The sequence below is a fragment of the Peromyscus maniculatus genome, chromosome 4 (assembly GCF_049852395.1).
Source record: "Peromyscus maniculatus bairdii isolate BWxNUB_F1_BW_parent chromosome 4, HU_Pman_BW_mat_3.1, whole genome shotgun sequence".
Classification (NCBI taxonomy): domain Eukaryota; kingdom Metazoa; phylum Chordata; class Mammalia; order Rodentia; family Cricetidae; genus Peromyscus; species Peromyscus maniculatus.
In genome coordinates this window covers 11,338,682-11,355,555 of record NC_134855.1, presented here as the reverse complement: position 1 = coordinate 11,355,555, position 16,874 = coordinate 11,338,682, and the positions used below count along the sequence as shown (strand labels likewise).

Below are 16,874 nucleotides of genomic sequence, written 5' to 3'. Positions count from 1 at the left end.
TAATGTCGACTACGAAATTGTCATTAAATACCATTTTAAAATCCATTCAATTTGCATATGCAAAGCTCATTTACCATCACAGGAGATGCAGCCGGCACTTCATCACGGCTTTGCCCTGGAATTGTGGCCACTCCGTTTTATAGCAATTTAAGATTTTTATATTGGGAACTGATGATAATGCATGGCCTTTTTGAAACCAGCTGACTTGAAGGATGGAAAGCTGAAGCCCCCCAGGGACCAGAGGTTCTGGGTGTCTGTGCCATGCCTACATTAGAAAAAGGGGGACCCTAGGGAGGAACCCCAGATAAGGAGCCTGCCACCTGACTGTAGGCCTGGCTCCATCAGCGGCAATGCTGTGTGACCTTGGAGTGCCCTCCTCACCTCTCTGAACTCTCTACTTCTCCTGTTTTCAATAAGAGCTCCCAGTCAAGTGATTGCTAATGTACATTCTAATATTAAATGTTTCAAAATAGAAGTCCACTTAAGAATCTGGGCCAGGCTCCGACTTGTATGAATTTGAGGAGGTCAGTTAACCCCTCCCGGATTCCTGTGGGTAGATAGGACCTCTACTAGTCTCCAGTGAATGTCTAATGAAGGTTCATAGAAAAATGGGGAGAGAGAATGAGGTTACTGGTATGGCTCCCCTACTACACAGGAGGAGGGAACAAAATCCCCAGCGAAAAAGATTGTCAAAACTCAAGACACAGCGATCACCTTCTAGAAGCCCATATATAAAACAGGAGAAAGTAGGAAGAAGTTCAGAGAGGCAAGCAGAGCTCCCACGGTCACACAGCAGGTAGTTCACTGAGCTGAGCTGAACCAAGCTGGCAGGCTCCTTGTCCAGTGGCCCCTCCTTTGGGGACTTGGGAATAGAGACAGAACTGGTACCAGAGGCTGACTCTTGACCCAGACTCCTCCCCTGATACCAAACTGTCTTGAGGATTACAGGATGGGCTACCATGGTAACTCTACAGTCTGCAGATGAGGAGGGCACCTTCACGAGGTTGGACTGCCGTGATCCGAGAACCCAGGTGATCTGTCCAACTCAGAAGCAACTTTCCCACGTGTCATTACCACATCGAAGTGGTGTTTGCTCCACCCGTGACCTTGGGCTATCGGGCCCGAAGGAGACGGTGCTTAAAAAGAGAGGAGAGAGGGGTTACGGAATGGGCGGAACAGTCCTTAAAATTTCCTGCTTCACTGAAAGCTATGCCGGAGACTCAAGTCTGTAGGCTGAAGACAGACGCCCCAACATTACAGAGGAACTTAGGATGACTGTCCAGGCAGCCAGATGTCTCTGCCATTTCTAGAGTTATGAAAGTTGCTTGCAATGTACTTCCTGTTTACTCAGATAATATTATATCCTTCTGGGGTCTTTGATGGAGTTGAAGACTAGATAGTTATAGTTGTAGTTTTCAAATATAATAGATAATAGAATATTTTCTTTAATTTTACCAAATACAAATAGACTAGATATTATAACTCTAATTCTTGCTTGATAACTGTTTTGTTATATATAATTTTACTATGTTAAAGCTAAAACCTTCCTTTTTGACTAGGTAGAAAAGGGGAAGTGCTGTGGGATGTCTTTCTTATGCTGTGAATATGTGTGGCTCCCATTGGATAATAAATAAAGCTGTTTTGACCTATGGCAAGAAAGCTTACAGCCAGGAGGGAAATCCAAGCAGAGATACAGAGAGAAGAAGGGCAGAGTCAGGAGAAACGCCAGCCCACCACCAAAGGAGCAACAAGATACCAGCACACCAGTAACGCCATGGCCATGCGGCAACATATAGATTAATAGGAATGGGTTAATTTAAGATGAAAGAGTTAGTAAGAAGCCTGAGTCATAGGCCAAGCAGTTTATAATTAATATAAGCCTCTGAGTGATTATTTTGTAAGTGGCTGTGAGACCTTGGGTGGGAGAGATTTGTCCGGACTGCTGGGCAAGGCAGGACCTGAGAAACTTCCGTCTACACCACATTCCAGGTTCTAAGGGTGTTGTGCACAGAATGCATTTCTAATGGGAGGTTGGCATGTTAATGATAAGGGGCTGCTGGACTGGACTCTGAAGAATGAGAGCATTTTTTCCTGGTGAGATGGTGTAAACTGAAGTTCCCAGGAAAAGCTGCTTGGGTATTAAACATTCTACAAGGCTGATTGACTGACTTTAAGGATTGCAGAGAGTTGGAATGTTGCAGGTCCAGAGCCAGATTTCTTGGGCTATTTTTAGCCCCCTTTCTAGCCCTTCCTTGCCCATGTGTGTCTGAGCTAACAGCCTTTTGTAAGGTACACACAGAACCCCTCTTCCACCAATCCAAAGATTAAGAATGTCGTCAGATGGCATCTAAGACCTGAGCAGAGGCTTCCCTGCTAGGGAGCGGGTGGACTTTTGGGGGTGAGCTTCAGTTTGGGAAGAGGAGCAACAGGAGGGACAGTGGCTGACAGTGACAGGAATGTGCCCATCCCCACGGGTTAAAATGATAGGTCTTGTATCGCATGATTTTACCACAATAAACACATGAGAGGAAAAAGAGATTCCAGCCAACCAGCAAGCAACAAACAAAACAGGAGAGGAGTGGTAGAGCCAGTTCCTGGGGGCAGGGAATCGGATATCTGAACAGCCAAGCTTGAGCCCATGGCCTTCCCTGGAGTCAGGGTGAAATGGGTACCCATAATGCACATGAGCTGATGTAGGGGAAAAAATATGGAGAGAGACACTCTCGTGGAGGCCGGCATGAGTCTGCAGAACTAGGGAGGTCTGAGGTGACTGATCTGAGCTCCAGACTGGTCATGTCTTTGCTGTAGAGTCCATTGCACTGATATTAGAAGTGACCCTTGTGGTCTATGTGATCATAGGACCAGAGAGCTCGTTTCTCAGGGTAACCCATGCTTCCGGGGTACAGGCTAGATTTTCTACATTTGTCTGATAGTTTGCAGCAGGAGAGCTTTCATTTCATAAGTCAAACACTAATAATACAGTTTACTGTGGAATAGTCAAAAAAACAAGATTTACTTTTATTTTACGTGAGTGAGTGTTTGCCTGCATGCATGTATGTGCACCATATGTGTGCAGTGCCCACAGAGACCAGAAAGCATGTCAGGTCCCCTGGAACTGGAGTTACACATGGTTGTAAGCCCCATGTATGTATGTACATGCTGGGAACTGAACCTGGGTCTTCTGCAAAAGCAACAAGTGCCCTTAACCACTGCTGAGCCATCTCTCCAGCCCCTAATCTCCTTGCTCTTGGGTTACATTTTAAATTGTATCATCTTAACCACCGACACAGCTCATGTGCACCGAGGGCTCACTGTGTCCAGCTGCGATAATCGAGTCTTCAATGAAGTTAAGTCTTAAAACCTCTTAGCAAGGAGGCAGCAGGCACTGTTATGATCCCACTGTACAGGTACGGGAACTGAGGCAAGGTTCCTGGCTAGCCACAGTCCAGACTCAAGTCCTCATACTTTCGTGGTGGGCACTTGGCTGTCTGAACCCTCTTTCCAGCCCCAGTTGGTAGATTTTGTTTTTTTTTTTTTAAGACAGGGTCTTATGTAGCCTAGGCTGGCCTCAAACTTGCTGGCAACTTAGACAAGAATGACTGTGAATTCCTGTCCTCCTGCCCCTACCTACAAAGTACTCTGACTGCAGGTGTGTGCTACCACACCTGACCAATGACCTTGAATGAGAAAAATCTTCAGCCAGTGTACAACTGTTCCTGTTCCCTGGTGGTCTTGTCACCCTCGTTAGCCACAGAGAAGGTAGGAGCTGGGTTCCCTGACCTTACCGTGAACGGATCCCAAAGGTCACGTTGGGAGGGGCAGGGGGTGGCTCCTTCTGTCGCCGCTCCTCCTGGTCGCTGATTCGGATGTCGTTAAGTTCACGATAGAGCATATTTTCCCGGGCAGTCACCAGGCCAGCTTTGACAGCCCCACGGTTCATGGCAATATAGTTCCGGGTCAGCTCGTGGGGGCATGTGGGTTGCTGCTTAAACACATTCCAGTGCCCAATGGCTGCAGGCAAGGAAACAACAGGAGGGTGGGTGTCATGGGAGGAGAGGGTACAGGGCTCCCATCACAGGGGACAGTGCTGCCTGGCCCTGGCCAGCAACGTCTCCCGGAGATCCTGGCCAGCAAGGTCTCCCGGAGATCCCAAAGCAGGAATGTGACGGTCAGCTTCAATTGTCAACTTAGTTTCAAGGAGAGATTTTCTACATGGGGTTAGCCTGTGGGGGTTGTCTTAACTAAGTTAATTGATATGGGAAGATCCAGTCCACTCTGGGCGGCACCATTCTTAGGCAGGGGGTCCTGGACTGTGTAAGAGTAGAGACGTCAAGCTGAGCACAGGCAGGCATGTGAGCAGGTGTGCATTCACTCTCTCTGCTCTTGACTGAGGATGTAATATGTCTGTCCATCTGCTTTATGCTTCTGCCACTGACTCCCCTGCAGTGAGGGGATCCCCTGTAGTAACCTGGGATTCTGAGCTAAATAAGCCCCCCTTCCCCCTAAACTGTTTGTTGTCAAAGTTTTGTTTGTTTGGTTGGTTTTTCCCAAGACAGGGTTTATCTGTGTAGCTCTGGCTGTCCTGGAACTCGCTCTGTAGACCAAGCTGGCCTAGAACTCAGAGATCTTCCTGCCAGTGTTGAGACTAAGAATGTGTGCCACCACTGCCTGGCTTTGTTGTCAGAATATTTTATCACAACAAAAACCAAACCAGTTGGCTTTGACTTCCAGTGGGACCTCAGGGGTTGGCCCTGAGACTGTTCGATGCTTACCTCTTGGTAAAGAACAAGGACAACCACACTGGGGGAATCTTTGATGGTCCCCTACCCCTCACTCCTGAACCCCTCATGTCTCTCCTCTTTGGCCGTGGTCTTACCACTGGGACACCAGCTCTTTCCCTCTTTTTTCCCTCTGTCCCTGCCAAGCAGCTTTACCCAAGCTGGCTGAAAACGGGGTTTGAGTCTCTCCTGCAAATGAGTCCTCTTGGGTTGGGGATTTAGCTCAGTGGTAGAGCGCTTGCCTAGCAAGCTCAAGGCCCTGGGTTCGATCCTCAGCTCAAAAAAAAAAAAAAAAAAAAAAAAAAAAAAAAAAAAAAAAGAGTCCTCTCCAATCTCTGTGCTCCCAAGGACATCCACTCACCTTCAGGAACCCCTCCATCCAGCCCCCGGATGTAGAGTCCGTAATTGAAGTTGATGCCAGGCAGGCTGCAGCTTCTCTCCCTAGGCTTGCCAAGCTCTGCCTGTTGAAGGAAGAGGGCTGAGGTAAGAGGTGGAATCTTAGACTTAGCGGGAGTGAGCACAGTCTCCCCCAGCAGTAGGGGGCTGATAGGGCTCTTCCTGTGAGGGGCAAGCAAGCTGCACATGGAGTCCTGAAGCATCCACACAGCAGAGCAGCTAGCTGAGTCTGGAAGTCCAGACCCATTATCCTGGAACAGGAAAAAAAGTTCAGAAAAACTGAAGGAGGAGACAGGACACTGTGGACACTGCATACTGGCCGAGGACAGCCCAGCCGAGCACAGGCGCCCACAGGGAGCCGCTTCCTCTTGAGTTCTCACCTGGGGGCGGGCATGGGAACTCATGTCACCCTCTTGGCATCTGGATAGTGAACCCTACTTTCTGAATGTGCAGAAACATCTCCCAGGATGTCATCACTATCAGCCACAGACCTCCCCCCACTTTATAGACAAATCACCCACAACTCCTAAGGGATGAGGAGTCTGTCCAGGACAGGCAGACTTAGCCTATGTGAGGAACGAGGACCCTCACATAGGAATGAGCAACGAACCCACAGTAGGGAAAGCTAGACCATTTCTTCTATGATCTTGCAAGATTGGGAGCCACCCTACACAGTGGTGGACATGCCTTGAGCACAGAGCAGTCATGTAACCCCGGGGGCTGCTCCTGCTCCTGCCCTCCTTTTCCTTGGGAGTATCGGGAGTGGGGGGAAATGGGGAGCAGTGGGGGTGTACATATCAGCTGCTTACATTTCTCTATTTCTTTCTCTTTTTTTATCATTTATTTATGGAGGTGAGTGTGGCAGACAGAGGGTGTCTTAGTCAGGGTTACTATTGCTATTGTGAAACACTGTGACCAAAAGCAAGTTGGGGAAGAAAGGATTTATTTGGTTTACATTTTTACATCATAGGCCACCATGGAAGGAAGTCAGGGCAGGAACCTGGAAGCAGAAGCTGATGCAGAGGTCATGGAGGGATGCTGCTTACTGGCTTGCTCCCCATGGCTTGCTCAGCCTGCTTTCTTATAGAACCCAGGACCACCAGCCCGGGAGTGCCCCCCCTACAATGAGCTGAGCCTTTCCCCATCAATCACAAATTAAGAAAATGCCTTACAGGCTTGTCTCCAGGCAGATCTCAGGGGGGCATTTTCTCAGCTGAGGTCCTCTCCTCTCAAATAACTGCAGCGTGTACCCAGTTGACAGAAGACTAGCCAGCACAGGACAGCCTGTGGGACTCGCTTCCCTCCTTCCATGAGAGTTCCAAGAACTGAACTCAGGACGTCAGGATTGGCAGCAAGCGCTTTTACCTGCCGAGCCTGCTTGTCCTCTATTTGTCTTTTCTCAACCGAGACTGCATGCGTTTATCTCTACTTTTTACACCACCACCACCACCCCGTTTATTTTAAAGCTTTTTAGACATGTGAACTCCGTCACATCTGTATACTGTTAAACAAACTTGGCTGCTAACAATATTTGACTTGCTGGGCGGTGGTGGTGCACGCCTTTAATCCCAGCACTCGGGATGCAGAGGCAGGTGGATCTCTGTGAGTTTGAGGCCAGCCTGGTCTACAGAACAAGTTCCACGACAGCCAGAAAACCCTTTCTCTGTGGTTACACAGAGAAACCCTGCCTTGAAATACAATAATAATTTTTGACTCTAATCTTCTAGTGGGTGGGCATAGCTTGACTAGCAGGTGCCTGCAGGGACTCGGTGTTTCTGATTTTTCTCTAGGTGGGCAGTTGTCTTGACAGTGGACCACTCTATGCTGTTCCCTACACTAGGACTGACTTCTTTCTTAATCTCCACACCCCTCTAGAACGTAAGTTCCCCGAGGCTGGAGGCCTTGCCCTGTCAAGCACACAGAGCATCTCCTACACCTTCTTCTTCACATGTGAGTACTCTCCTGTGGTTCTTCCCGTGCCTGCTCTCATTCACTTCTCACAACCATCTAGGGCAGTGGTTCTCAACCTGTGGGTCACAACCCCTCTGGGGAGTCAAACAACCCTTTCACAGGGGTCACCTAAGACCATCAGAAAACACAGATATTTACATTAGGATTCATAACAGTAGCAAAATTACAGTTATGAGGTAGCAATGAAAATAAATTTATTGTTGGGGGTCACCACAACATGAAGAACTGTATTAAAGGATCGCAGTGTTAGGAAGGTTGAGAACCACTGATCTGGAGGCTCAGGGCTCATCACCCCCACTTTTCAGATGGGGAGGGTGAGACTGCATATGGCCATGGATAGGAGAGGCTGAGTCTAGGGGGAATCCCAGTTTTCCATCTTCAGCCCATGAGCTGAGTAAATGTCAGGGCCATGTGGCTTTCTGGTGCTGTCAGTCTGTGGACTGTGGACACACTCTTGCTGGTGTAACCATGGTCACAGGCTGAGAGTACCCCCTAGTGGCCGGGATTATGTCTCCCAGGATTGGCCCACGTTGGGCCGTTCTGAGGATCTGGCAGCTTCCAGCTTACAAAGTGTTCCATGGTGTCCCCCCAGCTTGTTGGGGCGTGGAGGAGCAGAAGTTGGGGAGTGCCCTTCAGGACTGCTCACAGCTCTGGCTGGCTGTCAGGACCTCACCTGCAGCCCTTGCTGCCTCTGCAGCTTTGGCCGTTCAGTAGCCCTGCGGCTGAGGCAGAGTATCCGTCAGCCGAGGGACCAATAGGCATCCCGGCTCCATCTCCTATACTCCTGGTCCGCCATTTACCCTTCAAGCCCTGTTTCTGCTGCCACACCCTCATTCCCAAGCTTAAAGTGTCCCCTCCCTCCTCTGAGTGTCTGTACTTTCCTGAGATGGGATCTTATGTAACATAAGCTGGCCTCAAGCTCACCGAGACAAGGATGATCTTGAATTTCTGATCCTCCTGCCTCCACTTCCCAAGTGCTGGGATTCCAGGCTTGAGTTGCCATGCCCAGTTTGTGTAGGGCTGGGGATCAAACCCAAGGCTTTGTGCATGCTAGGCAGTATCGTTCTTACATCCTCTCCCACTCACTTGGGGCTTGGAAGAACCCTCCTTCATTGCCAGGAACATACATACTAGGCCCTCTTGTATACGAGTCATACAGTCCCTGAAGCTCCTCTTCTTGGTGACACATGGCAGGTATGCAATAGGTGCCCTAGATAAAAAGCCCATTGGCTTGGAGTAATAGTTTGGTGCTTAAGAGTGTGTACCACTCTTGTAGAGGTCCCAACCAACATTGAGAGGCTTGCCACTGCTTGTAATTCCAGCTCTAGGGGATCTGATGCCCCCTTCTGGACTCTATGAGTACTGCACTCAGGTGCACATACCCAAATACAGACACATACATTCACATAAATAAAAATAAATACTTTTATTTTTTGAGAGAGGGTCTTACTATGCCTTACTATGCCTGGAACTCACCATGTAGGCCAAGCTGGCTTTAAATCCACAGAAATCTGCCTGCCTCTACCTCCCAAGTGATGGGATCAAAGGTGTATACCACCATGTCTGTTACTATTACTAAAAATAAGTAATCTGTAAAAGCTTCTTGGGAGAAGCCTCTGGGATGGCAGTCTAGACAGGTTCCTTGTCTTTCAAGGTCATGGTCCCAAGGCCCATAATGGTATCTCCCACAGCATGCTGTTCCTTGACAGCATCACTCTGCAAAGGCAGAAGCAGAGGGCCACATGCCATGAGAGTCTGTCATGTGAATGCCAAGAACAGGCTGTCCACAGAGGCAGGAAGGTGCGAGGCTTCTGGGTCAGGGTTGGATGGCGAGTGAGGGATGGTGGGGCTGACTAAGGAACAGTTCCCTAGGAGGAGAGAAAAGCGTGCTGCAGCTGATGGTGTCGGCAGTTGTATGACACTGGTTAACCTAAGGGCCATTACATCTTACACACTGAGAAGAGGTGAACTGGGTGCTATGATAATTACATCTCAAACAAAGCCATGGGCGAAGTGTGAAGGAAAGTAGTTAAGTCAGCAATTGCCTGGTGTTTGGCTAGCTCCACCCTGTCTCCTGGAGGCCGTGTGTCCTACGGAGGCAGTGATGCAGTGTGTGTGTGTGTGTGTGTGTGTGTGTGTGTGTGTGTGTGTGTGTGTGTGAGTGTGTGTGTGTGTGTGTGTGTGTGTGTGTGTGTGTGTGTGTGTGTAGGGATGGGGGGATGCATGCATGTGTGCTTGTATGTGCATGTGCATGGAGGTTGGGGACAACTGCTGTGGGACGGTCTGTATGTCAAAGTGCTCTGATTGGTCAATAAATAAAACACTGATTGGCCAGTGGCTAGGCAGGAAGCATAGGCGGGACTAACAAAGAGGAGAATTGCGAGAACAGGAAGGTGGGGGGAGTCACTGCTGGCCGCTGCCATGACAAGCAGCATGTGAAGATGCCGGTAAGCAATGAGCCACGTGGCAAGGTATAGATTTATGGAAATGGACTAATTTAAGCTATAAGCACAGTTAGCAAGAAACCTGCCACGGCCATACAGTTTGTAAGCAATATAAGTCTCTGTGTTTACTTGGTTGGGTCTGAGCGACTGTGGGACTGGCAGGTGACAGAGATTTGTCCTGACTGTGGGCAAGGCGGAAAACTCTAGCTACAGACAACCCTAGGTACCATTCTTCAGGACACTTTCCACCTTGTTTTTGCCACAGAATCTCACTGAGCCGGTAGGTTGCCCATTAGGTTGAGCCTGGGGATCCTCTTGCTGCCTCCGCTTCCCCTGCCCTGGGACCCCAGACATGTACCACCACGCTCACTTTCTGCATGAATTCTGGGGATCAAACTCAGGTCCCTGTGCTTGGAGGGCAAGTACTTTACCAGCTGAGCTATTTGCCCAGCCCTGCCTGTTTGTCTGTTAATAGTCACTTTAACATTTTTTAACAATATATACGGATTTTTAAGAGGGTGAAACAACTCAGTTGATCTTAACATGACTCGAAATTTGTGATCACATATTTATAGGTTACATTTGGTTCCCCCAGTACCCAGCAATACAGTAGATGCTAGCAAACACGGCTTGGATAAGGGCATGAATGAACTAGGCCTGTGGTAAACCAGGTGCTAACAAACACACTACAGACGGCAGCAGGCTTTTTTGGACTGCCAGCCCCCAAATCATGACACAGAGACTTATTATTAATTATGAAAGTTCAGCCTTAGCTTTGGCTTGTTTCTAACTAGCTCTTATAATATAAATTAACCAATTTCTATTAGTCTACATGCTGCCACACAGCTTGTGGCTTTTACCTCCCTTCCTGCATGTCCTGATTCTTCTGCCTTTCTTCTCCCCCGAGACCTCTCTGTCCCCAGAAGTCCCGCCTAACCTCTTCCTGCCTAGCTATTGACCATTCAGCTCCTTATTAAACCAATCAGTGACACATTTTCACACAGTTTGAAGGAATAGTCCACAACAACACACACTAGATAACATAAACATCATTAGTTCTTTCTAGATGCTCTAAGGCTGGGAAGCCCCAGATCTAGACAGCAGCTCATCAGGTCTGGGGAGGACCTGCCTCCCTGGTCAGCGAATGGCTACCCTTCACTTGAAGCCCCACAGGAGGAGAATACAGACCTGAAATTCTCCTCTGCTTCCTAGAAGGGCACAAATTCCACTGTGAGCACCCCGCCCCAGACCTGACTGTCTCCCCAAGGCTCTGTCTGTCAATATCCCTGGAGGTTAGGATTGTCACGAGTGAATTTGGAGAACACAGCACACCTCCCAGAGGAGTCTCTGTTCTTCCCACAAGCAGCTGGCCAATCCTCTCTCTCCCTCTTCCTCCACATCTCAAATCTCAGACCCCAATCTCCCTCGAGAGCTGGGGGTTCTGGGTTCTAGGCAGGCACGTTGCTGTGTGGTTTGGTTTTAAATTCCTTCCACACAGCTCACTCTGGCTATAGATGAAGCTCTGGCCTCTCGCTTGTTTATGAAAACTGGTGTCGCCAACGACTGCTGGGAAGTTAATTAAAATATGGCTTCTCTGCAAGGCCCTGCCTCCCTCAGGGTAGGTGCAGGTGGGCCGACTTCCAGCTGGAAGAGGAACAATGGACAGACTCGCTGAATGCCACCTTCAGCAAGGGGCAGGTGCCTCAGTCTCCATGCTCTGCACACCTGTTGCCTGGGACTCAGCAAAGAGAGACTTCTGGCCATCAGAAATCACCTTTGGGGCGGGGCTTGCTTGTATTTACTCCACAGATCTTCAGTTTGCTCCTTTTTCACACCGAGCCCTGTGCTGTGAGGTCTGAGATCAAAGTAGCCAGGTAGCCTTGCTCTTCAGAAGTGAACTGTCATAGAAAGGACCCAATGACAGTCAAGAGTACCAGCAGTGCAATGAGGAACACTCAGACGCTTCACCTTAAAACCTCCAAGGCTACAAAATGAGACACGTTATTTGTGACACATGGTCTGAAACTCGTGTTCATCCTATATAAAGAGCAGTCACAAATCAATACAAAGGAAAAACATGTCTGTAGAAAAATGAGCAAAAGACTTGAATAGACACTTCATTAAGAAGATGTCTGAATAGCCAAGGCCCACACATCAAGGTATTCAACCTCGGCAAAGCACAAAATAAAAGTTCAATGGCACTGTCAAGATCTGAAGCAATCAGAACACTCACGATATGTGGGATTGTGAACTGGCACAGCCGTGGGAAACCTGGTATTAGCTATTAGAGCCGAGCGTCTGCCTAGCCTACGATCTGAGCGTTATGTCATGGATAGCCACAGTGGCTCATCCTCACTGTCAACCTGGCTGGACTTACGGTTCCCTACGAGGCATGCTTCGAGCGGCACCATCCTATGGGCTGCAGGCCCAAACAGAACAAAAAAGGAGAAAGCTAGCTGGACTCCTGACTCGGCTTTCTGACTGCGGATGCCACGTGACCGGCCACCTCACGCTCCTGTCACTATGCTTCCCCACCATGACGGACTGTGCCCTCAAGCCAGGAGCCAGGACAAACCCTTCCTCGGCTAAGTTGTTTTGTTTCCCCCAGGGTATTTGGTCACAGCAACACGAAAACAGCAAACACAACACTGGAGAAGTACGCGTGTGTACACACTCCGAGACATCTGTAAATGATACTAACAGTTCTGCGCAGGTTAGCGCCAGAAACCCTACCTCACCCCCACCGCACCCCCACCGCACCCCCACTGCACCCGGGGCAGCTAAAACAGGACAGCAGTAGTTTTCCTTTCTTTCTTTTCTCCCTTCTTTCATTCATTCCTTCCTTCCTCCCTCCCTTCCTTTCCTTCTTTCATTCCTTCCTTCCTCCCTCCCTCTCTTTCCTTCCTTCCTTTCTCTCTCTCTCTCTCTCTCTCTCTCTCTCTCTCTCTCTCTCTCTCTCTCTCTCTCTCTCTCTCGTGTGTGGGTCTGTGCCTGTGTGTATGTTTTGAGACAGGGTTTCTCTGTGTAGCTCTGGCTGTCCTGACACTCGCTATGTAGACGATCCAGCTGCCTCTGCCTCACAGCCATTCCCAGACAGCACTTGGTACTGGGAGAAGCCCAGGCTGAAGCTACTGTCTGATATGTGGACTAGTGGAGAGAGATGTGGAAAGGCCACTTCAGAAAACAGTGCTTACATCGGCTGGACGTGGGGTGGTTAAGTCTTACTGAGTCTGATAAAGTGGTCAGGAAAAGAGAGACACGTGTTTCAAACTGGCATTTTCTGGAGAATCCAGCAGGCACCCAGGGAAGGCAGAGGAGCCCAGCTAATGCTCTGCAGCTCTCCAGAGGCTGAGGAGAGAAACAGCCCGACAGAGGGGACCCTGGGTCCCTCCCTGGGCTGTTGGACACCAGCTGAATGTGGCATGGTGTGCTGGGGGGGGGGTGACCCTGAATGCTAGACTAGGACAAACAGGTGGTGACAGGTGTCTGAGGCCAGCTGCCACTGTGCTGCAAGGAGACTGGAGGCCTGGCGGTCACCTGCTCTTCCATGGCAACCTCACTCTGACATCTGTGGAGCCGATGCCACTCAGTCACAAATCTCAGCTTTGATGGGCCACGTGGGTCCCCAAACAGCCTGCCTCTCATATTAAGAAAGGACAAGAGATGGCCACTTGCAAAAGAGGTCTCTGGGCCAGCAGTCAGGCTGCGCTGTGAAAAGGTCCTGCGTAGGCAGCCTGGCAGCTTGTTGGGCCTTGCGGATGTTGGGAGCACCCTCCCTAGACGAAGAACTGATGTGCAGTCTTTAGTGAAGAGAAACAAGGAAAAGAATAAACATTTATTATTTCCTGTGTGCAAGGCGTGCACGATGCCCTGTGAACTCGGAGAATGCCTTATGTGGGGTTACTCTTCCCATTTTACAGATGAGCAAACTGAATCTTAAAGAAGTCTTACGAGGGGCTGAAGCAATGGCTCAGTGTTTAGAGTGCTTGCTGCTTTTGCAGACAGCCTGGGTTCAGTTCCCAGCACCCACACCAGGTGGCTCACAACTGCCTGAAAGCCTAGCTATAAAGAATCTGTCCCTTCCTCTGACCTCCGAGGGCACTGCACACATGTAGCATACACTCACACATAGGCATGCATACACATGAATAAAAATAAAATCTTAAGAAAACAAATGGAAGTCTGTATCTGATCCAGTCTAGTCGTAAAGGGGTGAGCTGGATTAAAGTCACCTCTCTGTCTTGGCGCACACAGCCCCTCACCCCTGTAAGGGAGGATATATCTTTCCCACTGGACAGATGGGAGACAAAAGGTCAGGAAGAGAGAAAAACTAAAAAAAATCGTATCCGTCTCAAATCCTGCCTTCCTCATTCTTACAACTGACTTTTAAGACAGCTCACCCAAGTCCTCAAGGTCTGCAAGAGGCACATCTTAGTTTTGCACGTCAGAGAACTGCGAACTATCCGGAAGCCACTTCAGCATGGCTCCCTAACCTTCATCCCTCATCCCAGGGCTGTTCACTGCAGGGAGCAGAATCCCAGCTCCAGACTGGCCACCCCGCCCTCCCCAGCCTCCTTCAAAGCCCTCTTTGCCGGAGTTTCCTCTGTCACTGAGTGGCTTGGCTGGAATACAGCTCTGGGTGACAGCTGTCCCCATCAGCAGACAGCTTCATTAAACCTTATTAACATGTCATCCCTCTCCGCCTTAGTCCCATCCTCTGCTCTAATTAAAACCATCTCTCTTCCCGTCCCAGGGGGTCCCGGGATTCTCCCAGTCCTTCTACAACAGCAGCTTCCTCCAGCTCCCCAACACAAGGATCGGAGCTCTGGAAAACCACCCCCCAGCAAGGGCTGGTCGGCAGCTCCGGAACCGCCTAAGGCTGGTGGCCCTGTGAGAACCACAGGCGCCTCCCCCAGGCAGATACAGGTGACGTTTCCCACGGGCAACTGCCTCACTCTGAAGTTCCCTGGGACCAGAGAAGTGGCTGAGCCTTGAAGCCCCAGCACCTCATACCCTTTTATATCCTCGGTGAGTGTTCATTTCCAGTCGAGGATGTGAAAACAGGTGCCGTGGCCGGCGTTGGCACTTGGGTAGTCCAAACTGAATTTGCTCTAGACAGATGGGGAGATGTGTTCATTTTCCAAAATGGCACACATGTGTTTATTTATGACAGGGAGATAGGTGCCTGAGTTCCAGACCCACCTTAGGTGTCCATCCCAAGAGAGCGAGCCCCCCAAATCATCAGCCGCCCTCACTTCCTGGTTACCACATACAGTATAACCTGTTGTCTCCTTAGCCAGCATCTAAACAAAATAGATGCTTGGTCTGGAACTATAAAGCCTCCCCTTCACTGTCCTGCATCCTATTAGAACTGAGAGAGGTGAAATCCCAGTTACTGCCCAGTAGTTATTAAATAAATATCCGTGTACCATCCCACTTCTGAATACATATGCACACACATACCCTGTGCCTGTGCTCAGGGTAGTTCATTACTGTAAAACAACTTAAGATCTTCCAATGAAAAGCACAATATAAATGCAAATTGTGATCGCTATTAGCATAGGGATATTTATTTATTTCCATAATGAGAGCCTCAGATAAACAATCACGGGAAGTGAGGCGCATTATGCATCAAAGGACCCAGGCAGCCTGGGCTTTGAGTGGTGTGCATTGTCTGAACACTGCATAATATACCAGAAGCCACACACCGGAAGAACACATTCACACATGATCAAAGTTGTGTAAGATAACATCAAACAAACCAAAAGAGGCACAGCAGGACTCAGCATTTTACATACAGCACCACCATCCAGACATGTTGTTTGTTATTTTTTTTAATGCTTTCCTTCCTTCCTTCCTTTCTTTCTATCTTTCTTTTTTAATACAGGGAGGAACAGAAAAGCACAAATGCTGTGTGAGGGTATGTGGCTAGAGATGTCACTTTTCTCATTAAAAAATAAGAAAAGGCAGCTCAGTTGGCAGAGTGCTTGCCAAAGGTGCACGGGCCCTGGGCTCCGTCGCCAGCCCCACAGGAAACAGCTGTAGTGGTCCACATCCCATAATCTCAGCACTGAGGAGGTGGAGGAAGGTAGGAGCAGGACGTTCGGTCCAGTTTGGTCTCCAGGAGACTCTCTCAAAGTAGCAACGCTTTTAAAAGGACAAAAAGCAGGGTCTTTTATGCATGTATTTTATTTTATATTATATATATATTGAGACCAGGTGAGACGATGGTTTCATCACCACACTGCAGCCCATCGATGGGAGGGACCAAGGTGGCCAGAGTGGGTTCCATGTCCCTGGAGTTTTCTATGCCCCACCCCATGTCCTCACCCACTAAGCGTCCTCAGCAGAGAAGTTCCCGGACCGAGCCCAGCAGGCATGCTCATAGCTAAGATCTCCACGGTGCCTCTCCAGCCCAGGTTTGGGACAGCAGGCACACGGCTGCTCCAGACCCCTAGGTCCAGCCCAGCCGCTCTATTCAAGCCCTTCCCTGTTTCTCATGGCCCTGGGCTGCCTGGACCTCACAGCCTGCCTACCTGGCTGCCCGGCTGTTCCCCAGAGCAGCCAGCCTCCCTCTGTGAGCCCCCAGCTCAGCTCTTAGTCTGATGTATGGCCCTCGCCCCGTGAGGCGGTCACGGTGACAGAGCCCTGGTGCTCTCTCCCCTCCCCCTCGACAGCTTGAAATCAGGTCTTTCATTTGCATTTACATGATCTCGCTGTGCAGCTTATGAGATCGAGAGATTTATTTGCTACTTAGCTTGATGCTTGATTACACCGAGAGAAGGCAGCGTCTGGGAGAGTGTACGGATGCATCTGCCCAGAGCCGCAGCCTCTGGGGGCCGGTAACTCAGCAGCAGGTTTAGGTGGATGAGGGGGGCACAGATTGGGGGAAAATGCTAACAGGAGACAGTGGAAGGAACTATCACCACAGTTTTTAAGGCTTTTTCTTTAAGTAATGAAAATGGTTAGATGTCACTCGAGATTATGAAGAGACTCCGTCGTTCCTAAGAGGCCTTCCATTGTCTTGGGGAATGAACTTCCAGAAGCTTCTCTCCCAGGAGGAATAGGAAGCTCTAGAAAGAGGCACATGTGGATATAAGGAGTCAATGAGCAGGTCTCCTGCTCATATCCACTCATAGGAATGTCTGGGACCAGCAGCTCCCCAGCCATACCTAAATATCCATGACCTGGTCACGACACAGACCCAGGAAGACACGTTCTCTACCTGGCCTCCACCCATGGAGACACAGAATAATGGCAATGCAATTCTGGGCAACAGGCTCTT

At 49.4% G+C, this 16,874-nt stretch overlaps 1 protein-coding gene across 1 annotated transcript in view; it reads right to left on the bottom strand.

Annotated features, from left to right (window-relative positions):
* Nucleotides 1–16,874, bottom strand: part of Cfap77 (cilia and flagella associated protein 77) — a 128,602-nt gene that overhangs the window by 51,658 nt on the left and 60,070 nt on the right. The window contains exons 2-3 of the mRNA XM_006983369.4: nucleotides 5,140–5,239; nucleotides 3,786–4,011 (exon numbers count right to left, since the gene is read on the bottom strand). Coding sequence (XP_006983431.1) covers nucleotides 3,786–4,011; nucleotides 5,140–5,239 — 326 coding nt within the window. The remainder of the gene's footprint in view (nucleotides 1–3,785; nucleotides 4,012–5,139; nucleotides 5,240–16,874) is intronic.